General features: G+C 44.1%; 1 protein-coding gene across 3 annotated transcripts in view; it reads left to right on the top strand.

The window, feature by feature from the left end:
• MAD1L1 (mitotic arrest deficient 1 like 1) overlaps nucleotides 1-24721 on the top strand; it is a 496400-nt gene that overhangs the window by 47439 nt on the left and 424240 nt on the right. For 2 of the 3 annotated variants that reach the window (XM_090024470.1, XM_090024469.1), the window contains exon 11: nucleotides 10096-10182. The exons of the other annotated variant lie outside the window; for it this stretch is intronic. In XM_090024470.1, the coding sequence (XP_089880596.1) occupies nucleotides 10096-10182 (87 nt within the window). The remainder of the gene's footprint in view (nucleotides 1-10095; nucleotides 10183-24721) is intronic. 3 annotated transcript variants of the gene reach the window in all.

The raw sequence follows: 24721 nt of genomic DNA, 5'->3' as shown, positions 1-24721 counted from the left end.
AAATAGATGCACCAGATCCCATTGAGCTCCTTATCCTATCTTTAAAGCAGTGTTTAAGCACAGGAGATCAGTAGTTGTTGGGGTTCCCATACTACTATGTTACACATGAGGTATGGACAAACTGTTTTATGCTAACATGCCTGATACCAAGTGGGATCTGTTTAGCCATGTTTCTTATTTTTGCATCTAAATGATGCCTCTTTGGATTCGTTGCTGACTTTACATTTGCTCCAGCAGAGTTAGCAGTTAATTGTGCTCTCTATTGTCAAGAGTCCTGCTAGCACACTTGCTTACAAATGAGTTCTTCTGCTGCTCCAAAGTGTTATGGGGAAATCTGCTTTTCTCTTTCACTGGAAGAAATTGCTGATGATATTCATAAATACATGAAGAGCATTGTCTAAATGGGAAGAAACCTAGAACATAAGGTACTGGTTGCTCTCCCTTTCCTTCTCAAAGGACTTCAAATCTGTTGACTGCTGTTTTTGCTTGAAATATTAAGCATTTACTTTCTGATTTTTTGGTTTTGTTTTGTTTTTCCTGAGACTTGGCTGGCGGACAAGTAGGAGCTGTACTTAGGGTTTTTTTGTGAATTCTTAGCATCTTAAATTGAATAAGCAACTGTAACACATTTCCTTTATTCAAAATGTAATTAGTCAATTACATTCCATCTAGAAGTTAAATAGGTGTTTAAAATGCATTAAAATAGATGTTAATCACTGTGGAGAATGGGAATTTTTGCAGTATTTGAATTAACAGTAAAACAAGCTTCAGTGTCCTCACCTTTCCATGAACTGTGAACCACTGGGGGTGAATTAGTCTAACTTCTGTGGGTGAGGAGAAGAGACATGTAGACAGATTAGTTTGGGTGCATGTTTGGATTGGCACAAAATAGTTCTGTAAGAGCTGGATGGTGCTGCCTTCCTGAGGAAGGGTGAGCAGCAGGATTGGTTGGGTAATATCTTTTATTTGCCCAACGGTAGGTCTAGGGGAGATGATAGACAAGCTGGAGGAAGGGCATTTTGTACCCGAAAGGTTATCTGAGATCCCACCCAACGGTGTAGTCAGTCTAACAAAATACCCTACCAAACTAGTCCTGGTTCTTGAATATTTTCTGGATCGTCTCATCACAGCTACAGCAAAAGTATTACTAAGAAAGGAGAGTTTTCCTACAGCTTGGCCTTGGGGATTAGCACTTTAGATTCCAACTATGCTTCTTGGGAGTTTTTGCCCATTTTTTACTGTGCAGCACTATGGTGGCTGAGCACCCTGGTGGGGATGCAGATGTTCCTCCAGAGAACAGAATCTCTGCTGGCAGAATCCCCATTCACACCAGCGAGGGTTTGCCAACAGAGTTATGGCAGCTTTTGCTAACTGCTATAGCATGTATAAAGTCATCAATGAATCCAAAGAGACATAATACAGAAAAGGGCTTAGTCTACAGTGTGGTGCTGCTGTGTGGTACCTTACCCCTGACGTAGGTGCAGCCAGGTTGGCAGAAGCCATCTTCTGCTGACAGGACTTTTTCTACACTGGCAAATTTGCCAGCAGAGCAATGTTGGCTATGGTGTATGATCTTTTTGTTCCCCCAGCCAGCATAACAAAGAGGACTTCTACACGTTTTCCAACATGTTCCAATTGGAACGCATTGGAGCAGACTCGATTAATCAAGTCTCCATGAGTGTTTTAATTAAAACTCTCCACTGTGTTGCAGCGTCTCCTATGCGGTGTCCTCACGGTTCAAAATGGCAGCGGGGCTCTTTAACTAAAGCTCATTAAATGAAATGTAGTTACAGCACCCCTGCTACCATCTTGAAATGCAGGATGCTGAATATACGAGACACTGTGGGCATTTTAATTAGAGCAGCTCCTTAGAGCTGCTTTTAATTTTAAATGCCCACCCCTCCCTCTACTCCTCACCCCGGAGCACATGCATAGGTGCCCTATGTTGGCAGAACGTAATAACGTAGACAAGGGCAGAGAGGCAGACAGACTATACGGATTCCGAGAAAACATGGTCTGTTGGGCCACAAACTGTACTGCTGATATGGATTGAGGTTAGTATGTCCAAGTCTGACTTGAGACAAAAACTCTATGCTGATTTGTTGCATTATTTTCCCGTAAGGCTAAACGGAAGCAGGCCTTAAGCTGCTTTGTACTTGCCGGTGAAACCACAGAAACAAATATGTATTGGACCCCAGAGCTGGAAGCTGTAGGAGCTGTGGGTTTCACATTTGTAAAGATTTCATAGCTGGGGTTGGCTTCAAGGAATATTTGAAGAGATTTTATAAAATCTGCATTGGACTCCTGTGACAACTGTGTAAAAATGTACGCATTAAAAATTTCTTTCCAACTCAGTATTCATTTTTATGACCTCACCATTTTATACTAGTTCTATAAATATCATAGTCTTCTAAGACTGGTGAATTTCCAATATAATTTCCAATAAAATTGAAACAGCCTTTTTGAGAAGGTTAAAAATCTATTTGTGCTACCTTTGCATTATGGAGAGGCAAAGAAGGGCAGAAACTCAAGGTGTTTATGCTTTTTGTACATGTTGCCGTTAAGGGAAAGAGGCATAAAGAGACTTTGAGGGCTGGAAAATGAGAAGTAGTTGTGCCTGCTGTTCTACAAATGTTTGATCTTTATCAGCAAGACTTCTTTGGAAGGCTTCTGCCTCGAGTTCTTGGTCAGTTAATTACGCTTCAATCTAAAAAAATTATGAGTTAAAAATATGCCATATTTGGATATACTTTGCTGTACTTCAACATGACTAAATATGATGCAGAACCTAGAGAGTCTGTTGTTTCATACTAAGTTTAAATCAAGCTAAAGAATAATTGCATAAAGAGACTTTCAGAAACAGGTAATTCTGATCAAATAGCTACCTTAGGGTACATACAAACCTTGTTACCCTGGTCCCTTCAATACAGTTAATTTTCATTAAAATACCCAACTCCTCAAACTAGAGTAGCCAAAATGTGTAGATTTTTTTTATATTTTTATTTTTTGGAACTCCAGTCTCATTTTTGCTTTGCACAGCCATAGCTAAAATAACTTCAAAGACCTAGTTAAAAATCAAATCTTTTCCCTTTGCTGTTACACTTTGAAACATTTCCTAAGAGCAATAAGCAGTTGATGTTGTAATAAATTATAAATAAAAACATTTAATCCAATTTTTACTTTTTTTCTACTGAAAAAAGTTTGCTGAACCTTGGGTAATGCTGTTTAAAGCAGCTCTCTCAGCAGGCTTGAGTATCTGAGTTTTCGATGAAACGTCTAGCAAGCCCTTAACCTAAGATAGTACACGGAGACCTTCAGTCTTTTACAAACCCCAAGGCATGTGCACGAAGGACACCTATAGTACCTTTCCTGCCAGCGTAAAGTTAGCAAACAGAGATGTGGAAGCTGATTGACTAAATCAGTGAGACTTGGATGGGCATCCCATTAAACTAATTTTGTACTTCATTTGATCAGTTTTGGGTTTTTTATCACTATTAACTTTCTCTATTTCAAATTATCTTTACTTCAAAGGAAGTCTAAGAGCTTTGGTTAGGAGTAATTTTGTCCCTTGACCATCTTACTCCAGCTGTAAGTGCTGGGCTAATTTGTACCTTAGGGGAAAAAACTTACTTCTAAATTGGTATCAAATACTCCTGACTGGCTACTGCTTCCTAGAAGCTGGAAAGGAGGATTTTGCTCGGAGGTTTTTGCAGAAGATTTTATCTCTGAAGGATGAAAACAACATCCAACTTTCTGCTCCTTAGGTTTTGCTCAAGAGAGGCAGACAAGAATTGAATGGCTGCAGTTGAGTTTACAAGAAGCAAGGCTTTTTATGGAAACAGCCATATAGTTGTGTGAGATGTTAGATAAGCTTTTGGGCACAAAATAACATCAAAAACTTTCTTCTTGCATATTTCCTAGACACCGCCCCCCAGCTACAAGAACACTTCAACCCAGCTCCTGAAATTCAGATTCATGCTTCATGAATAGTCTTGGAACCCATAATAAAGGTGTGACAAAGAAGTGTTTGCAAGATGCTGCTTTTATTTCGTGTCCTAGTTGAATGACATCATTTAGTTACATAGGTTAACATGATAGGAGCTAATATTTATTTCCCATAATGTCCGTTACATCTAGACTTCAGTTTTTAAAAAATTTAGATGTCAGTAGAGCATATCAATCCCAAATATAGGCAGACCTAAAACTGCCAATTAATAAAACTGAATTTTCGTGGTTAGACTGTTGACTTGAATTGCTTAACAGATACGAATAGCTTTTCTTTTTATTGGAAAATGTGTCATCATAATTTTTACCATTTTACCATCAGGTTAATTTCAGCTGCTGTTTTTTTCTCAATGTGAATAAGACATTGTGGTTGATGTGGATTTGGGGATGCACTGGGATCTATATCGGTTATCTCTAATGCATTCCAGTCTGTTAAACACTTCTTTTTCAATTTATATGGTAACAGTTTTGTATCCTGGTCATTAGACCGGTTGTCCACCTTCTTGATTATCTGCCACTCTGCTAAAGCACATATGAGACTTAGTGCTCTGTGTATGAAACTGAACTGATAACTGTCTTATCAGAGGTTCCAGTATAGATTTAGACTCATGGACTTATTCTAAGCCTGTCCTAGGATAAACAGATTTAGCTTTCATTTTTAATTTTGGGTGGCCATTTAAGCTGTCTCAAATGACTTATCTCACCAAAGTTAACTTTATTTATTTCCAAAACCACAAACCAATCTGTACTAGATCCTTGCTTTGTAAATTTATTGAGCAACCTGTCGTCATTATTTTTGTCCTTCAGCTTTGTGCGATTTGAAGACTTGTATGTCTTTGCAAGATGGTTGCTTTTCCTAAGTGATAACTTACTTTTCCTGCAGATTTCTTTGCAGTGTGTTACAGTTTGTTAGAAAATTTGGTCTCTGCTATTTTTTAAGCTTGATACTGTTTGCAACCCTAGGTATGAACATTCGTAGGTGGGGGTAGGGGGCAAATCTTAGACTGGTTTAAAAATGGAGGGGCAGGTTGCTGGTGCAGTTGACATGATAGGGGTAGGGGGAGCCAGGTGATCACAACTTAACCCTTTCCAGAGTTATAACTAGGGACCTACCGAAATCATGATTTCATGGAAGTCATGAAATCCAGCATTGCCCGTAAAATCAGGCAATGCTTGCCAAATTTGTGGGGGGTGTGAGGGAGTGGGGCCTAGGAGCAGCCATGAACTCCTTAGCACCCCCTACCGCCACGTTAGGGTGGACTGGGCACCCTCGAATCCTCGCCCGCCACGACTTTGATGACAAATAAGTTGTATGGGAGGCTGCCTCTGTTCCCCTAGTTAACGGTACCAATGTTCCTGCCCCTACTCCGAAATGGGGTATCTCTATGCGCCCCGCCTTAAGGGCTATGCGTGCCTCCAACCTCCCTTTCAGCACGCCCCAAGCCTCGCAGCTGTTCTGTGGGACGTTGTACGGTCCCTCGCCCCTCTGGTGCCCTCTCTCTCTCTCGGGCACCCTGGGCTCCTCGCCCACCTGGCGCCCCCTTGGGCCGTGCTCCTATCTTCCAGCCCGCTCCCTGCGCCCTGGACCTGTCTCGCCGGCGTCCAGCTATTGCTGGCGCCCCCTGGGTCCGGCTCGCTACCGGCGCCCTTGGGCCTGGCTCACTACTGCCGCCCTGCTACCGGCGCCCTTGCCGGTGTTCTTCGCCTGCTCGCTCTCTCTCTTTCTCTGCCCCGCTCTGGGGCCTTGCCCTCTCTGGGGCCAACACCGTGCTCCGCACGCTAGGGGCCCAGGCAACCGCCGCCGTGCCCGTCCCCTTGACCCTTCTCTGGGTCGGTTGCCCCCCTGGGCAACCCCACCGCCCTTATGGGCTGGAGTCTGCAACCCCACACACTGCGCCTCCCCGGCGCAAACAGTTATGCCCTACTGGCACTGTGCCCCTACTGGGCACCGGGAACCCCCAAGCTGCTGGGGAGCCCCCGTGAGGCCTCCTCAATCCCCTACAGCCTCACCCGGTCCTCCGGATTAACCGTAACATAAACTCAAGCTGCAACCCAAACAATAGAGCCTCCTGCTCATAAACTCCAAGCCCGTCTGGGGCTTGTAACCCTACCTCACTTTAGAGTATCGTGGTTCCCCGCATCATCGCAGCCAGCCAGCACAACAAGGCAGCAACCACTGACTGCGGCCGCCAGAGGAGAACTGCTAGTCAGGCTCCGGCCTGGGCTGTTTATAAAGGCCCGGCCCTGCCCCCTTCTGGCCACCTGACCTGCCTGGTTGCCCTGGCAACCGGCACCTGAGCTGCCCGGCTGATTGGCAGCTCAGTTCCTTTAGCTTCCAAGGCACAGGACACCTTGGTGCTCCTGTGACAGGGGGGCAAACAAAAAACCCGTACTGAAAATAAAATGCTGGCTCCCCAGAGGGGGCAGTAGTCCTCATGGGGCTGTGGCTTGGCCTGGCTACGCAGCCCACAATGGGGGAAAGGGAGGGTGGTGCCAACAAGACGGGGAGCCCAAAATAGCTGCTACCCTCGCCACTGATTGGCTGAGAGGACTGCCGGTTGTGTGGCTCCACCCATCTCCACCAGTTGGTGGGAGGGAATGGAGACACGTGATGGACAGCCCTCACAACCAATTGGCAGCAAGAGGTGGGGCTGTATGATTGACAACCCTCACAACCAGTCAGTAGTGAGACACGGGACGTGGCCACCAAAACCCCTTGGCCAATCAGAGGTGTGTGGGGGGAGGCACCGTGATCAGTCTGCAAAAATGGTGGCCAGCCTGCAATTTCTCCATGAAATCGTCCAGCCGCCTCCTTGAGTTGGGTAGACGCCAGGTTATAGCCTTGGCCACTTCAGTGTTTGGGCTGATGTGTTGTGCGCTGAGACCGTCCTCAGACTGAATGACTGGCCCATCTGAGAACAAAGTGGGGAGAACTTTGTCCAGTTTAATTCATCCCATTGAAAATCCCCCCCCCACCCCCAACTTGGAGCAGGGACTCCATTTGTTCAGGGAGCAGGGAGAGATCAGCCTAAAATGAGGGATCTGCCTTTTGTCATCCCTCTGAAAATCTACCCAAATATGAGTGAATTGAAAACTTCTGCGAATTGCAACCTACGTATTGTCAGAAACGCTTAGTCTGGTAGCTAAATTCTCTAAGACTTTTCTACAGGCAGAAAGATCCTGTGTGCTGAAAAGGCTGTCCCACACAACATGTTCTCAAGGAGGGCTCCGGGGGAGCAGAACCATCCCTGCAAAGGTTTATCCTGGTTCTCATGCCTCTCTGTTGGACCCTGGATCTTGAAAGCAAGTGGATGCTTTCTCTCCTGGGATTTGAATGCTCCCTGTACTGGTGGTAGGGAGCATGGAAAAGAAGGATATAGGCTGACATGTTTTCACAGTGTTGAGGGGCTGGGGGGACAAATATGAGACTCTGCTGAAAATTGGAAGCTTTCCAACCTTTGAAGGGTCTGTACAGAAGTAACTGGATGAAATGCTGTGGCCTATATGCTAAGGTCAGACTATTTTGTGATCTGATGGATCCATCTTGATTTAAAGCATGTGAGTTATTGGACCCTGCTGATGACCCAGGTGGTGGTCAGTTTAGCTATGTGATTGATTTTTTTTGTGTGTGTGTGTGTGTATGTGTGTATATATATGTGTGTGTGTGTGTGTGTGTATGTATATAATATGTTTTTTAAATCATGTCTTAAAAACACAAGAAATCATCAAAAAATCCCAACTGCCTCTTTATGTTACATGGATAATTACTCAAAAGTTGAGCGACATCAGTATTATACAGTTAACCTGAATTCAGTTCCTTTTTCAGTATACATTATGATAGTCCTTGTTTATAAGATCAGATTTTTGCCAGGTTTAGGTTTTTTTTTTTCCCCTTATGCAATGCAACAAATAATTTGGGCTTGAATTAATTTGTCTATTAATATTTTAAATGTGAACCTTAGATCTGATAGAAAGCGTTTGTAGTGATCAAGGATCTCGCCTCACACCTGCTTTTTTGTAAAGAAAATCTCTTTCCTCTGTAAAATTTTTATGAGATGGGATGTTTTATAGACTGAAGCTACAGTGGTGATTCATCCTGGGTACAGCTGTTGGTGTCATTGTACCAGCGCATGCATGTTGTAGACAGACAAATCTGCAGGTTTTGCATGAATAAAGCTTGGAGCCAGTGTGCAAATCATGCCTTAGAGCTTCTTTGCCAGTCCATTTAAGGTAGTTTATATGTGAGACTAGCCACTGATGTCTGAAATCCCCAATGAAGACAAGGCCTTGGTCTGCCAGTTTATGACTTTTCCTTTTCTGTTGTGGGTGGAGTGGTGTTAATCTTCAGTGTCTGGATCTGCCTCATGCAAGCCTGTGGAGGATTTAACCTCTGGGACTGCAATACTGTCTTCTCCGAAGAACATTTGCAAGTGCTGCTCTTGCTTTCGCCTTCTCTTCTGCTTCCCTGCCAACCTAATAAATCCAGGTGTCTTAGTTTGTTCTGTGTTTGCCAAACATCTGATTGGCATCTGATAAGTATGACATGCAGGAGTTTATTGTAAGAGACTTTTCTGATCTCAATCACCCGACCTGAGCCAAGTTTCTTAAAAAGAAAAAAAAAAAAAGAGCCCTGTTGCATTTATTTAGTTATTGGTGTTTATTTGATATGGCTAAAGTGTGCAGCCTCTGAGGCTGGCTGCTGTTGTAGCATCGTGGCTAAGTAATGGATGAAATCGAGGAACTGGAAATATGATTGCTTTAGTGGAGAAGCAACCATTGTGATATAATTGAAAGGACCCCTCTGCACGTGCCTACTTACACCCACCTCCAGGGTGAGAGAAGCTGCATTTCTTGAGAGCTGAGCCTGGCTTCTGTGGATGTTAAGTTGGGAAACCCAAATACAGATGAGTCCTTCAGACTAACATCCCTTTAGCTTGTGCTACTCGCTTTGTTTTCTTTCAGGTTGTGGAAGTAAGTGGATCTGTTTGCCCCCCATTTCTTCACGTCTGTCACTCAGTGACATGCGTGCGTAGAGCACTGGAAATAGAATTCAAACGCTTTGACCCGGGGGCAGGTGGAGGGAACCTTTGTGATGTGTTACAACCTGTCTCCAGGCCAGGCTTGGCTCTAGTAGTATACCTGACGTCCAGTAGAGGGTACTGTCACACAGTATATGTCAAAACCTCCAAAGTGTGCAAGCTCCGACATTGTTTCTGCTTCCTGTAGCCAGACGTTGAAAATCAAGGGCTTTCTGAGACTTTAAAAAGCAACCCAAGTAGTTTCCTCTGCCATCTTGGACGCTTGTTCCAGTTACCAATACTGTGCATAGCTTAAAGGTGGGTGGTAACCTCATTCCTGTTGCAAAGACGTTGAGCGATCTGTTCCCTATGCCCTACTGCATAAAGAGACTGTCTTCATAGCAGGCAAGGTTCTCTGGGTAAATCTGATATCTTTTCCAAGAGCAATTCGAATAGTTGGAAAAATTCTTCTTGGCATACTTTTGGGTATAAATACCCTTTGTCAGGTTGAGGAAGCATCTGCAGTTGGTCTATGTCCCTGGTCCAGCATGGCTACAACCTATACCTCTCTTCATAGCACACACTCTGCTAGAGCCCAGAAGCACCTTGGCCATCTAAACAGGATCACCCGTGTTTTGTTTTTAGTGGTTGGTACAGCCACGAGTAAGAAAAGTGCGCTGTTTGGCAAACTCTTATCCCAGGTAGGGAAGCTAGACCTGCATGAGCTAGGAAGTGCAGGCGCACATACCACAAGGCTTGGTTTGGAGTGTGGCCTGAAGGGCATGATGGTAAGTGGGGCTATGTTCACTGGAGGATGGTTACAGAGCACAGTAGCAGCTTGATGTTCTAATGACTGTTGCCAGCTGTTTGTGTGTGTGTGGGTGCGTGTGTGTGTCACAAACATGCAAGTCTGCTGTTTTAATGGACTGAGAGCACCTTGGCCTGTAGCAGTAGATTTGCCTGCCTCTCCCTTTGTGTTCCTCTCTATACATTCTTATCTAACACACAGTCATTCAACCATTAGCATGTCTCAAGTTCATTAATTGCTTCTATTTTTCTTCTAATTTCTTAGGAGTCCTGATGATTTCTCAAAGCAGATTGTTGCCCTGCAGCAGAGGGAGCTTGCACTAAAAGAGCAGAACACTAACATCACAAACAGGTCAGTGCTGCCAGTGTGACAAAGAGCGCAGTGTGACAAAAATCTGTTCCTTGGATGTGTATAAAGAAAAAGAAAAAGTTGCGCTCTGAGACTTTTTGAATTTTGCTATTCTTTAGTTTATCTTTCTGCTTCCAGGGAGCCTACTACAAGACAAGTGTTGCTTGTCTTCCATGTGCTTCTAGTGAAGTTTCATTTATGACTGCCTGAATCTTATCAGAAAGTAACAAAACATCAAGGATTGTGAGAGCTGTTAGTGGTGAGAGAGTCAGAAATGTGGGGAGCATTTTATCCATATTTACTTTGTGTTTCATGGGGAAAAGGTGGTTTCCTAATCTTCCACTTGTGCCAAAAGGGTAAGAAAACTAAATATATAGAGCAGTTACCTAGCTGTAGAGCTGAAATTAAGGGTTGTGAGGCTTGTGTGACTTAATATGTTTGCAGAAAGGGCCACTTTACTCTTACAATTCGTTTGCTAGGTAGTGGGATAAGCCTTAGAGCTTCTGGTTTCAATCAGCAGTATTCTGATTGTCAAATACTTTAAGATGTTGAGGAGTGTTAGCAGCCTTGACCTTCTAGCTGGATTCAGGGAGTTATTTGAGATGGGAGTTATTTGAGATATGACATACCATCATGATGCAGTTGGTTTAAAAAAATCCCCATCTGCCAGCAGTACTGGGGAATATGGGTATTGGGTATTTGCGTTGGTTTGTGAGTAAAGGAGGCGTGGCTGGTGCTTCCTTTTATGTTGTCTTCCAGGTTAATTACAGATACAGCTCTGATTTGAGTTTGCTTTTAATGACAGTTGTGTTCAGATGTGGATACTAGTGTTGGATGTGTAAAAATACAAATCTGATTTCTGCACACTTGAACTGGCTTTAAAAAAACATGTCTGTTCTGCTCCTTGCTTGCAGGGTCTAGCAAGAGCCAAATTACACAAGGGACTAGTCTTCTGAGGCTTCTGTAGGAAATGCTTTAAGGATCTGGTACTTTGAAATATCATCTCAATTTGACTCTCTAGTGTGATAGACATTTAAGTCTTAAGATATAACTTACATGTTTGCCACTTGGTACCCTAAGAACTAGATGCTAAGGTTTTTCTTTTCTATTAACTCATTCTGGAGGGAAAACGTTTCCCTTATCTTTGTAATTGTGAAAGGTTGTAATCTGGATCCTGGCATTACATGTAGACTTAACCATGAGAAATCTGCTTTACTCTATAGTTGGTTGGGCTGATGGCTTATCATTGATCAAACTCTTCCACTGGGGCAATTGTTAGGATAGTGGTAGCACCTGGGAGCCACAGCCCTGGATCTCAGGACTCCACTGTACAATGCTGGTAGTTCTCAACCCGGGTGCTGCAGCACTGTTAGGTTTGTAAATGTGATTCACAAAATAAACACAGAGATTTCAAATAAGAATTCAGTGCTTAAAGTATTCTGCCCTGTTGTGGTCTTTCTGAGTTCTTTGCAACAGAAACATAGCTCTGTTATTTTTCTATAGTCAAAAACGAGGGAAAAGTAAGAGCTGGCATTTCCTGAGGGGTGCGTTGAGTCTAACGAGGAGTGTTTTCAGTTTAAGAAGGCTGAGAACCAATGTACTGTGTCCTGTACACACACAGAGCAAGTAGTTAATTCCTGCCCCAAACATCTGACTATCAAAATTAGGGCTGTTGTAGTTAAGTCCTTTGTTCTTGGGCCCCTGCATCCAGAGATTCAGTGACTTATCCTGTTGCTACTGCAGCTGAGTGTGGAATATCTTGCCCTACCTCAGGGCTCCATCAGAGGACTGGCTTTGTCTGCCAGAAATGTTTTGGGTTGTTTGTTTGTTTTGTTTGGTTTGGTTTTTTTTTACTTTCCAGACTTGGATGATTTCAAGTGGCAAGATTTTTAATCATGGCTATTCCTTGTGAAGAAGAGATGTGATTCTGTGGCAGGGTGCGCTCTATCACCCTCTGCCCACACACTCTCTGCTGTTTCTCAAACCATTTCATTTCCTTGCCATCAAAGCCAGTTGTCTGTTCGTGTTAGAAGCGATACTACAAGAGCTTTCAAAAAAGACTGTCGGGTTCATGGCTCTTTGTGTTGCCGAGGTGTTAGCTGACATGTCCAGCCAACAGCAGCGTACAGAATTTCTACTTTAGTGTAAATGTGTTGAGCACAAAGCAGTCAAATCTTCCATAGAACAGCAGTGGCTAAATGCCCTCTGCTAATCTCAGGCCAAACAGCATGTCTCCTGAGGGCCTTGTAGATTCTGGTTCAAGGGATGATCATGCTGTCTGTCACTGGTGGAGGAAGGCACAAACAGAATTCCAGCTGGGCATTAAAAGCTTGGAGTATTGTTGCTAAGTGCTACTGAAATGGTTTAGCCAGTTGTTAAAATTGTTAGCCAACTGTAAAATCCCCTGGATGAAGCCAGCTAAAATGGTTCATAGTTTTGCTGTCAAGAAAGTTTAATGGAAAAACCCTCCAAAAAGCAAACCCAAAATATGTTTAATACTTTAAAAGAATTGTTTGAACGACCAAATTAAAACTGAAGAACTAGTGACCATGTTTAACAGTCATTGATTTTGCAGGTTGCTTCTCAGAGGTTGTCAGAGAAAATGCTTTTGCTGAATTCATTAACAGCCAGGAAGAGTCTTGTTGGAAAAAAATGGTCCTTTGGCAGTGCTCGTTTGTGCTGGACATAATCATTACAATTTAGTTTAAAAACAAAAGTGTGATTAAGATTACTTCCTGATTTCAAAACTGCCTTCAAGTGACACAGGCAGTCAGAACTTGCTCAACTGCAAACGTTGAAGGCATAGTTCTAGCCGTTTAGGTTTTAAAATTGACCAGTTCTCCTTTCTTCTGCCTAATATTTTATTCCATCTTAAAATGTAGGCAGTAAGGTATGTTAGAAAATTTTCCATTATGAATTATTTGAAAGTTCCCAGGAGAGGATCTTGAGCCTTTCGAAAATAAAGTGCTTGTTAAGAGACCAAATCTAATTTTCTCTTTTTCTTGAACGCTGTCCAGTGTCAGCTGATGGTCCGTTCTTTTATTTGCTTCCTAGTAGTATCCAAAATGTAGCTGTGTAACCCAAAAGTTTAGTGTGTGATTGTAACTCCCTCTAGTGGTCATTACTGGCAGATATACAACCTTCTACTGTCTGGCAGTTAAAGGAGTCCTCCATTAACTTTAATTGTAATGTATTCAGTCTTCAGAATTGACGATCCTGTTGATGAATGGTTGCGCCTGTAGGTACTGAATACTCTCCAGACATGAAGGCCTGGATCCCTTTTCCCAGTGAGCTTAAGTTAATTTTCTCATTGCTGCTGAAAGAACGAATGTATGAGTTTGGCTTCCTGGCTACTTAGGAAAAGCATGACCAGAAGAGGCTCACACCTGAATTTCTTTTCAATAGCGAAGGACAAAATCAATAGTGGGTCCTAATTTCCTGTTGTCAGAATGGAAAACATGAAGGTTAGCCAAAGAGGTTTGCAAGTAAACCGCTAGTTTACGGTACAATTAATAGCTCATGGACTTGGTCCTTTCCTGTGTGTTTCATGGTGCCAGTGGTTTGAGCTGAGGTGTGATCTGTAAGATCTTTGAGACTACTTTGTAACACAGGCTATGCTTGACCCTTGGTTGTCATCCTACCCCTGGCTGCCTATTCTGTATGCAGAGATATGTTTGGTGAAGGTGGTGGTTATGGTAGTTTAGTTTTATATCACGATGTGGGAGGTGCAAGGAATGGGTTTTATGTGTCTAGGTAACACTAGCAACCTTTTCATGATTTTATGCTGCTATTGTTTTTATTGTGTCTCATTTTTATTGGGGAACTTCCCTTCCATACATCATGACTGTTGTAGATTTTTTCCATTCTACTGCTCATCTTGTAGCTTGATACATCACTCCCAATTTCCTTTTGATGGGGTGAAGCTGATTACTAATGTAGCAGGCTATGAGCAGACTGGGCTTCAGAAAACAAACCAGGCATGGAAAAGATAGCACAGGGGAACAATTTGCTACAGAAGATCACATCCTTTCCTGCAAAACCGAAGAGCAGATTTAGCTCTGCATGGAGTCTGTTACTGTTCAGTTTGCCTTAGGTGATCTACAAAGAGTGCGGAGAAGAGGGGGTGAGACATAGGTAGAAATGTGTTCAGAACAGCATATTGGTTCTCAGAGGAATAACCAGCCAAACCTGATTTCACTTTGTTTTTCCATTTTTCAACTGCTATCTCTTTATTGCTATAGTGCTTCTGCACTGCCAGTGTTTCCATTATTATAAAAGCAATAAAAGGTCATCACACCATAAAAGATTACATTATAGTAACCTTACAACTCTGCCTTTGCATTGATTTTTTTTTTTTTTTTTCTTCTTTCCCTTCTTCCTGGCTTTTGGAATTCAAGCACAATCTGTGTTTGTGTAACCTGTTTATATGGCAGTATTTCAGGGCCCTCCAAAGAGCAGGTGATGGTGTATATTGTGTGCTGCACTGCCTAAGCAGTTTGGGGTGACTTGGATACCGAGAACCAGGGGACTACATTTTCTCACTGTGGGTTTAAGTGACTTACTTTGTTACTTTAACAGTAGGTGGGTTTTTTGCTTGTTTACATGTCTGAGCTATATGGAGTCTCTTGGAGGTTGTTAACATTTGCTAGGTAGGAGAGGAAATTCGTCCTGCGGTGCTGACATATTGGGGGGGAAGGTCATTGCCCGTCTTCCATTGAGCACATTAACAGCAACAAAAAAACCAACCTCAGCATTGCCGAGTAATGTAGCGGAAAGCGCCATTACTAGCGCATGATGGAATCTCACCGCTGTTTTGCAGCGCGTTGCTGAGAGTCGTGTAAATAGAGTAAATTATACTCTCGGCAGCAGCAGCAGGAGGTATTGTGGAGCCTGGTAACTGTCGAGTAAAGATAACAATCCAAAGTTTAGAAGAGCAGAGGATAATGAAGGCCGCTTTAGGATTGCATTGATAATATGAGATGCACCTGAACTGCCTCCCGCAAGAAATTGGCCTTTCTTAGGAGGAGCACTAGGTAGCTAATGAAAGGAACAAGTTTAATGATGTGGTCTGTTTAGCTGTTGTGAGTAGTTTTTTCCCTTTTACTTAACTCCTTTCTAAGTAAAAAGTGAATGTCCCTGGAACATGTCAGCATATTCCTGACAAACTCCTCTCATGCAGTTTTTCCGGAGGCAGGGAGAGGGCTTTTTCTAAAATCCAGACATCACTTCCCAATCTTTTTGGTGCTTGTAACCAGCTGAGTGCAGCCAACCCTTATACCTTTTCCCTAGTCCTCTTCCGCCAACTTTTAGTTTAATGCACAGAGTTGGTCATACAGACTGTGGTGCTGAGTTTTTGAAAAAGAAGCTATTCATAGTTCTTCTCTTCCCATGCTGTGCTGCAGTCTTCTGCCTTTGCAAGCAGGGCTTTTCATGAAAACTGGGCACAGAGAACTAGAAAGAATCTCCAAAATAAGTATCTATGTAGACAGATAGGAGTTCATAGATTTCATAGACATCAGGGCTGGAAGGGACCTCAGAAGATCATCGAGTCCAGCCCCCCGCCCAAAGGGCAGGAAGTCAGCTGGGGTCATAGGATCCCAGCAAGATAAGCATCTAATTTGCTCTTGAAGGTGTTCAGTGTAGGTGGTTGGCAGGCTGTTCCAGGACCTTGGGGGCTCGGACAGTAAAGAAATTCTTGAGTTGCTTTAGAAAACTTTAAAGGTTGGGCTAAAGATTTACGGCCTGAATCTCTTTTCTCCTTTAAGTTACAGACTCTGAATATTGTACAACATATTTTCCTCATTTCCTTTTCCCTAGATCCGGGAGGATCAGGTACACATAATAGGACTGAGTTAGAGAAACCTTCTGTTGAGGTTTTTTCTTCCTGTTGTTCTGATGTTTTTTTAATAAAGGTTTTTACTTGTTCTCTTCCAAATGGTGTCAAAGACCTAGTGCTTCATCACTGCTGCTTGTGCAGCTCTTTTCTGCTGTAGCCTGAGGCAGTGCTCTTTAATCCTGGAGCTGTTGTCAGTGCAGTCTAACTTTGGCTATAAAAAGGCCACCACGGTGATTGCCCCCCCCCTTCTTTTTACCGTGTTTCTTGACTTCACAGCTAATATACATAGCCAGTGTTAATGTTAGTTTATTCTCCTTGTGTTACATAAACACATAGATAATGTTAGGTTAGTTTTTGTCTTGGGTCTTGACTATCCTACAGAAAGTTTGCTGGTATAGTTATATTGGCAGCTGTCAAGTTATATGGGTTTCCAGGATGAATAGTGGTATACCAACAAAAGCATTTTTCTCTTTCTTACTGGTGTAACTTTGTCTACACTAGCACAGCATTTGGCAGTGTTTTATGATGGTGGGCCAGAATGACCTAGCCTGGTCTGAGGTGAGCTGGCACTAGGACCTGCTCACTGCTGCGTCTCCCTGCCGCCTGGCTCAGGTGTGGTATGGGTAGGGCCCCCTGCCAGTAACACTGGGAAGGCCCAGCTTGTGGACTGGGTCCAATAGCTCCTCAGGCCAGTTCTGGCCCATAGGTGCCATAGGTTGCCAACCCCCTGTAGGAGCATGTCTGCTGGGAGAAATGCTGTGAAAAAAGGTTGCACCCCTGACTCGTATTAATTATACTAGAAAAAGTTTCTCCTATGGACCTGGCTTCAGTTGATCTCAAATGAGAAAAATCCAGGCAGGATCTTGGTTTTTCAGTGCCATGGTCAGGGCTGTACTTAAGTTTACCATGTCAAGGACATGTGATAGTCGAAGCATATAACACGTACAGGGCTAGGCAAAGCACTTAAGCATGAATGTCCATTTGGGAAATATGTATGTGCTTCTTTTACTTCAGTTTCCTTGTCACTTTTGAGTCTTTTAGGGTGTCCAGGATTTCTTCCTTCCTGCACAAGGTTTCTCCTCTGAAATATAAATTTTCTTTTGCAGAATCCTAGAGTTGGTGCGCTTTTTCTATCTTTTTTTTTTTTTTTTAATCTTAACAGGCTATTGAGAAACCCCTTTGCCAGACGATCAGTCTTTTAGCAGGTGATCTGTTGCTTGGCTGTTCTGCCCCCCACCATCCCTCACCTCCCATCCCATGGTAATTTAGACTTGAATGCATAGTTTCCCTTTGCTAGCCATCTCTTTATGTAAGTGTGCGCCATTTGAATGGATGATTATGAGCATTTAACAGCTCTCCACTGTTAGCCCTGTATCAGAGGAAAGAATGTCTTGTCTTGCTCTATAAGCTTCAGAACAGTAATGCTCAACACATCCAGCCCGCAGGCTGAGTGACATTGTGTGTGGGACCTGTCCATGGGTGGTGGGATGAGCAGTGGCAGTGTTAATTGTCACAGCTTCTGACCTGTGGCAGTTAGTGCTGCCACCAGTCCTCTGCCACCAAATTTCCAGACCCGTGGGAAGCCCTGTGGGCTGGACGTCGGTTCTGCAGGCCCTATCCTGGTTGCCCCTGCCTTAGTGCAATATGGAGGTGAAGGCAACGGAGGAGCTAAAGAGCCCTGCATTCAAAATAGTTTGCAGTCGGACATTGATATGGAGAGAGACCACCTTGTATCAAAAAGAATTCACAAGTTCTTAACATCAACAGAGTCCCCAGTTCTTCTTATGCTCTTCATATAGAATTAAAAATCACCTCAGTCTGGAGTTCATCTGAGTTTGTGTATTGAAGACTGATCTTAGCTTCAGAAGAGCAGCGAGTTTACTCTTTTCATATTCATGTCACTGGAGGACACCATGGTTGCTGCTTGCTTCTCCTTCTGATTCCAGTGAGCACTTCCAAGAAAATAGTGATTCATCTAACTAGCATTTGGACAGTCTAGTTTCTGCTGTCCAGGAAGAGGTTTGCTAACTCAGGTATCTTAGAGATGGATTCTTTTCAGCTCCATTTTTCTGAGCAGGGACCAGGTCATCCCCTTTTACCAGGACCCCTGTAGGTCCCAGGGGAAGTGCACCCAGGCCTAGGGTTAAAGAGGACCTAGTCAGGAAACTTCTGGAGGGACTGGATGTATTTAAATCAGCTGGTCCTGACAATCTCCACCCCAGGTGCTGAGGGAATTATCAGACGTCATTGAGGAACCCCTGGCACGGCTGTACGAGCGCTCGTGGTGCTCTGGCGTTGTGACAGAGGACTGGAAGATGGCCAACGTGGTTCCCATTTTCAAAAAAGGGAGGAAGGAAGACCCAGGAATCTATAGACCAGTTAGTCTTCCCTTGGTCCTGGGTAAGCTTTTTGAGAGAATTATCCTAGCACATGTCCACGAGGGGCCAGCAGGGGACATTATGCTTAGGGGCAACCAACACGGGTTCATTAGAGGCAGGTCCTGTAAGACCAGCCTGGTCACAAAATCCTTGGACACAGGTGTCGTGGTGGACATAGTCTTTCTGGACTTTAGGAAGGCCTTCAACACTGTCTCTCACCCCATTCTCACTAAAAAAAATGGGGGACTGTAGTGTCGACACCCACACAGTCAAATGGGTCACTAACTGGCTGGAGGGCCGCACTTAGAGAGTGGTGGTGGATGGGTATTATTTGACCTGGAGAGATGTGGGCAGTGGGTCCCCCAGGGCTCAGTCCTCAGGCCCGCACTGTTCAACATTTTCATCAGCTACTTGGACAAGGGGGTAAAAAGCACCCTGTTCAAATCTGCAGATGACACTAAGATGTGGAGAGAAGTGGGCACGCTAGATGGGAGGAATAGGTTGCAATCAGACCTAGACAGGTTACGGGGTGGGCAGATGAGAACAGGATGGGCTTCAGCACTGACAAGTGCAAGGTGCTGCACCTGGGGAGGAAGAACCAGCAGCATACCTACAGGCTGGGGAACTCCTTTCTTGTCAGTGCAGAGACAGAAAAGGATCTTGGAGTCACTATTGAATGCCAAAATGAACATGGGCCTACAGGAAGGCCAACTGCTCCTTGTCATGCATCTACAGATGCATCTCAAGCAGGTCCAGGGAGGTGATCCTCCCCCTCTGTGCGGCACTGGTCAGGCCGCAGCTGGAGTCCTGCGTCCGGTTCTGGGTGCCGTGTTTCAGGAGGGACGTGGACAACATGGAGAGGGTCCAGAGGAGGGCCACTCGCATGATCAGGAGTCAGCAGGGCAGGCTGTACGAGCGGAGGCTACATGACCAGAACCTGTTCAGCCTCCACAAGAGAAGGCTGACGGGGGATCTGGTGGCCATTTACAGACTAGTCCGAGGGGACCAGCAGGCATTGGGGGAGTCCCTGTTTCCCTGAGCACTGCCAGGAGTGACGAGAAATAACGGTCACAAGCTGGCAGAGGGTAGATGTAGGCTAGACATCAAGAGGCGCTACTTCACTGTCAGGGTGGCTAGGATCTGGAACCAACTTCCAAGCGAAGTGGTGCAGGCTCCTAAAAGGAGGCTAGGTGAACGCCTTGCTGGGGTTGTTTGACCCAGTACTCTTTCCTGCCATGGCAGGGGGTCGAACTTGATGATTTGCTCAGGTCCCTTTTGACCCATCCAATTATGAAACTAAGATGGTAGGGCAGAGGTGTGATCTCTGTCTAGTCTTTCTAAATTGTGGCATTCTGTTTGGAATTTGTGGTCTTTCCCAAGTTGATCAAATCTAATGGAGGATGCTGCAACAAATTCCAGGCTATAGAGTCCCATAATCTGAAATGCAGAGGGAAGTCTGCCTTTCTATCTGAGAATTGCCAGTCAGTCAAGGAGTTGACTGCCTGGCACAACCTGTATTTTTGTAATATGCTCTTTCCCATCATGAATTTTCACTCCAAGTCTTGAAGGCAGGCTATGAGTATAGGCAAACGTACATTTTACACATTGGACCTGACATCACCAGGATCCACTCCTTCCTCCCAGAACTTTTTGCCACATCTGGAGTCAAACATATGGATCTTGGATTGGCCTCATCACTCACCTCTTGACTCCCCAGTGACTTCCCTGTTTGCTGGAAGACTGTCATCATCTTATCGAGGGACTGCTGCTGCGGACGACATTCTAGCCACTGAAAAAGGGCAGGGGCAATTGCTGTTTGGGTGTGTATAGCAGTTGTTACAGTCTGACTGCATGAGCCTGTAGCGATCTTAATTACATCAGGGATGTTTAATTGCTGCCCTGTGGACCAGGTACGGCGCATGGAACTCCCGAAGGGTCTGGAAATTTGGCAGTGAAGGAGCGGTGACAATTAACACTGCCACCCCTTCCCCACTTCCAAATTTCCGTGTCGTGTGGGCTGGATAACCTGGCCCCATGCCTGGAACCAGGGTTGAGGTGTCAGGCCTGATCCAGCGTGCGTAGGGGTGGGGCAGTGGGCCCATCCCAACACTTGGGACCTAGCCCTGCAGAGACTGGATCAGGCCCGTGCACCAACCTTGCAACACTCACCTGGCCCATGGGGCCGTGAGACTGTGCACTACTTAATCAGATAAATCACCCTTTGACTGTGAATGACTGTGAATGTTAAAGACAATTTTTACTAAGTTTGCTTTGCTGCAGAATCAAGTAGGCCTAATAGTTGCATTGTAACAGCTTGTATTGGAATCCCTTGATAACATCAGTCTATACTCTGTGAAGCTGAACCTTTTAGGACCTGATCTGTTGGGGTACATGACATGCAACCTCTGATGCAAGGCTTTGTTCCTTTGTCTTCTGTTCATGTCGTGGGACTTCAAGGGAATGGTGCTACGTATTGAAGATAAGGATCATATTGTGAATAGATTAGAAACCAAACCAGCTTTAATGGGGAAGAGGTCTTTCTTTCAGAGATGTGGACCTCAGAGCGGCTGGTGAATTTCCTGTCTTTGGTGGGGAAAAATACAAAGGTTTATTGCAAGAAATCTGTTTATAAGTATTGGTGCTTTTAGGGGTTATACAGGAAGGGATCTGTTTGGGTTCAGCGATGTAGTTTATGTTGAGGAAAATGGTTCAGAGAATGTGCTTGATTAACTGTTTTTGTTCTGTTAGTGCTACAGTATCACATCTCTTCTTGCCAGTCACCAGCTCCATTTGTGTAAATCAAATGTATGTGCAACTGATTTACCTTTTCAAAGAACTGGCTGTATGCGTATCTTTAAAAAATATTCAGTGGAGACCAGGGGAAGAGAGGCTGCAAATTGCATAGGCAGTGCCTCCGAGTTAGGTGGCAGACTTTTTTTTAACCATAATGAATGAATGATGATAAGCTGGGAGCTGTCAATCTTCATAAGTGTTGTTAACTCAGATGCATGTCATAAATCGACTGCCTATTTTCCTTCTTCCTTGGACATCCCAGAGAATGTCCGTCACATATATAAATGGGATCTGTCAGACTTTTCTCTAATCTTCTTTAAACTTGGACAGAAGTTTAATTACAATGAAATGTCCTTTATCTAAAGGAGGAAGCAGCGCTGGCTTTTTGATGGTTCCTATAAGTTATTTTGCTATCGGGAGAGGCAGTTAATGTGTAATATGGGCTCTTGGACAAGGACAGTCTTTGTCTTTTTCGGTGTGCATATATTGGGCATGTTGTACATACGTACCCATATGCATAAATCACAGCATGTATAATCTAGACCTGTATTTGTCTGTGGCATTTATGGGCAGTATTAAATAGCCGCTAGCGTTTCTGCATTTATTTTTACAATATCTCTAAGAAAAATGGCCTTTTACATTTAGTTTTGATGAACACTCTTTGGATGGAAAAAACCCAAATATGAAGTACCCTCTTTGTGCTTGAAAGTAGATGACAAGATCCCTAAAGTTAAAGTGCTGTAGAAATACTGAATTATCAATCACTTCCCACTTCCCCCTGCCCTTTGCATCCCATACTGTTCTGTATCAGAAAGCAAGGAGCCACAAAAAAAAAAAAAAGATTTTAAGCAAGCATAAAAGTGTCAATTTGTCTCCTACTTCAATGGGGCCTCTTTGTCCTGCAGTCAGGGAAGGAGGTCCTGACTGAACCTTGGCTTATCATTCTCTTCTCTATTTTTCTTCTTTTTTTTCTTTTTACTTCCAAAGACCTGTGCATCTTTTATGTATTTGTAGGGCACAGTGGGCCTCTGACGTGTGCTGGCCTCCTCTGCCAGCAAGGGGGTATGTCCGATTCTTCCATTCTTTGGAGTTATTACAAATCAAAGGGGAAGTAAAGAGAGGGACAGCAAATGATTTTTGTGATCTTTCTCGTCATTCTTTCTTCCTACTCACTACATGCTAATTGGAAGGACTGTAAACTAATTTAATATTAGGATGAGGATTTCCCTAATGAACCTCAGAGAGAAGGTACTGTCTCTTTACACAGAGTTGCACTTCACTATCATTTCCCTGTATTCCCTTATGTTCTCAGCAGTTTCTGTAGAAATCTTCAAATGTAAAACTAACAGACCCATTAAAGTTGGGTGTGCAGTTTCTTATCTGATGTTTCTGAGGCAGCAGTTCTCTGCTGGGGTCACTTGTCGTCACCTACAAAGTTGTCAAGGCATCATTTTCTTGTTCTCGGGGAGCTCGTCCACACTGCCTCTGCCATGCCTGGGAGAGCTGCTGAGAAGCATGCCCTGCCTACTCATTGCATGTGGAGTCCCAAAAATAAGGCAGTTAGCTATCCTAGAGTGATCCTGAGGGCATGCCTAAGAGTGGTGGCATGGCATGTACTCAGGACCGCTCTGAGCTGTCTGCACTACTTAATTTCTTGGGGGTGCCTGTAGACGTGCAGGGCCGCTACTCCAACGCACTGTAATTATAGCGCATCAGAGCAGACTCAATTAACAGTCTGCTGGAGCGTGCGAACTAGCACACTCTAGCAGCCTCCGCATCTTGTATATTCAGTGTCTCCGCACTTCAAAATGGCAGCGGGGGGCATTTTAACTAAAACTCATTGAATGAGCTTTAATTAAAGCGCCCCTGCCGCCATTTTGAAGCATGGGGACAGTGACTGCACAAGATGCTGCAGGTGCTTTAATTAGAGGCTCCCAGAACCGCTCTAATTAAAGCACTCTCCCCGCTCCCAGAGCACACATAAAGATGCCCTGGGATTTGATGTGTGCTGAGTAAGAGTATGTGGGTGGGGTTGTCTCATGTACAGAGCCAGGATAGACCAGGCTTTGTAACTTAACTTTTGCTTCTTGTTATCTTTAGCTTGGTTATTTGAGAGGGAGTCTACCAAGCATTTTCTGCAGCATGACTGACTAGAAGCAGTTTTAGCAAAACTTTGCTTACAGGAGAACAAAACTCAGTTGGGCCTAGAGGCAATGCAGTGCTGAAACTGGTCCAGATTTATGAAAAACAGGAATTCGTATTCAGAATGAAATTCTCTTTTTCTTTCAACTACTCCTCTTTCTTTTAATTTTCCATTTATTATTCCATTTCTGTCGTTCCTGCTCCCTTCTGTTTTTGAACAGGCAAGTGCTGCGATCAACCTAATGATTAACTCTGTGTTACTAGGGTAGCCCCAAGTCCAAATAATCTTTGCTATGTGAATACAAAAGAAAAAATATATAATCTCTTCCTACAGAGCAGGGAACAGTACCAAAAAACGCTACTCTGAAACTAGTATGCAAATACGTGAAGTCTTGATTCCAGCCTGTCTCCATGCTTTGTCTAAAGCTTTTGAAATTGTAGTGCCTCCGTTTTCAAACCACTTAAGGACTTATCTCCTATTTCTATAGCAAAGTTGCAAACTAAATACTGAAAAGATTTCTGTGTGCTGCAGAAGACAGCATCGTAGAGTCACAGAAATGAAGGGCTGGGAGAGACCTTTAAAGATCATCAAGTCCAACCCCCCTGCTCTGGGCAGGAATACTGCTAGGATCAAATGATCCCAGCAAGGTCTGTCCAGTTTCCTCTTGAGGCCTTCCAAGGTTGGGCACTGCACCACCTTCTTGGAAGGTCTGTTCTAGATTCTGGTCACCCTTACCATGTAGAAGTCCTTCTTTACGTCCAACCTGAAACTATCCTCTAACAGTTTATGGTCATTGCTCCTTGTCCTCTCCTGGGGTGCCCTAGTAAACAGTTTTTCTCTCGGCTCCCAGTATTCACCCCTTACATACTTATAGATGGCCAAGTGCCCCCTCAGTCTTCTCTTCCCCAGGCTGAACAGCCCCAGATCCCTTAGTCTTTCTTTATGAGGTTTGTCCTCCAGGCCCTTAATCATTCTTGTGGCCCTTCTCTGGACCCTTTCACGATTCTCCATGTCTTTGTTGAAGTGCGGTTCCCAGAACTGGACACAGTACTTCAGCTGGCGTCTCACCAGCGCTGAGTAGAGAGGAAGTATCACTTCCTTAGCCCTGCTCACAATGCATCGGCTAATGCATCCCAGTATACTGTTAGCTCTGTTGTCTACAGCATCGCACTGGCAGCTCAAGTTCATCCTGTGATCAACCATAACCCCAACGTCCCTTTCAGCCATCGTGCTGGCCCAGGGCATCTCCTCCTAACCTGTATTCATGTTGCTGGTTACCTCTCCACAGATGAAGCACTTTGCATTTATCTTTATTGACCTGCATCCAGTTCCGCTCCGCCCACCTGTCCAGCTTGTCTTGGTCCTCTTGGATCTGCTTCCTATCCCCTAGCG

The sequence above is a fragment of the Crocodylus siamensis genome, chromosome 12 (assembly GCF_052110815.1).
Source record: "Crocodylus siamensis isolate JL-2025a chromosome 12, ASM5211081v1, whole genome shotgun sequence".
In the NCBI taxonomy this organism is placed as follows: Eukaryota; Metazoa; Chordata; order Crocodylia; family Crocodylidae; genus Crocodylus; species Crocodylus siamensis.
Note: the sequence above shows the minus strand (reverse complement) of the source record. Positions and strands in the feature narration are given on the sequence as shown.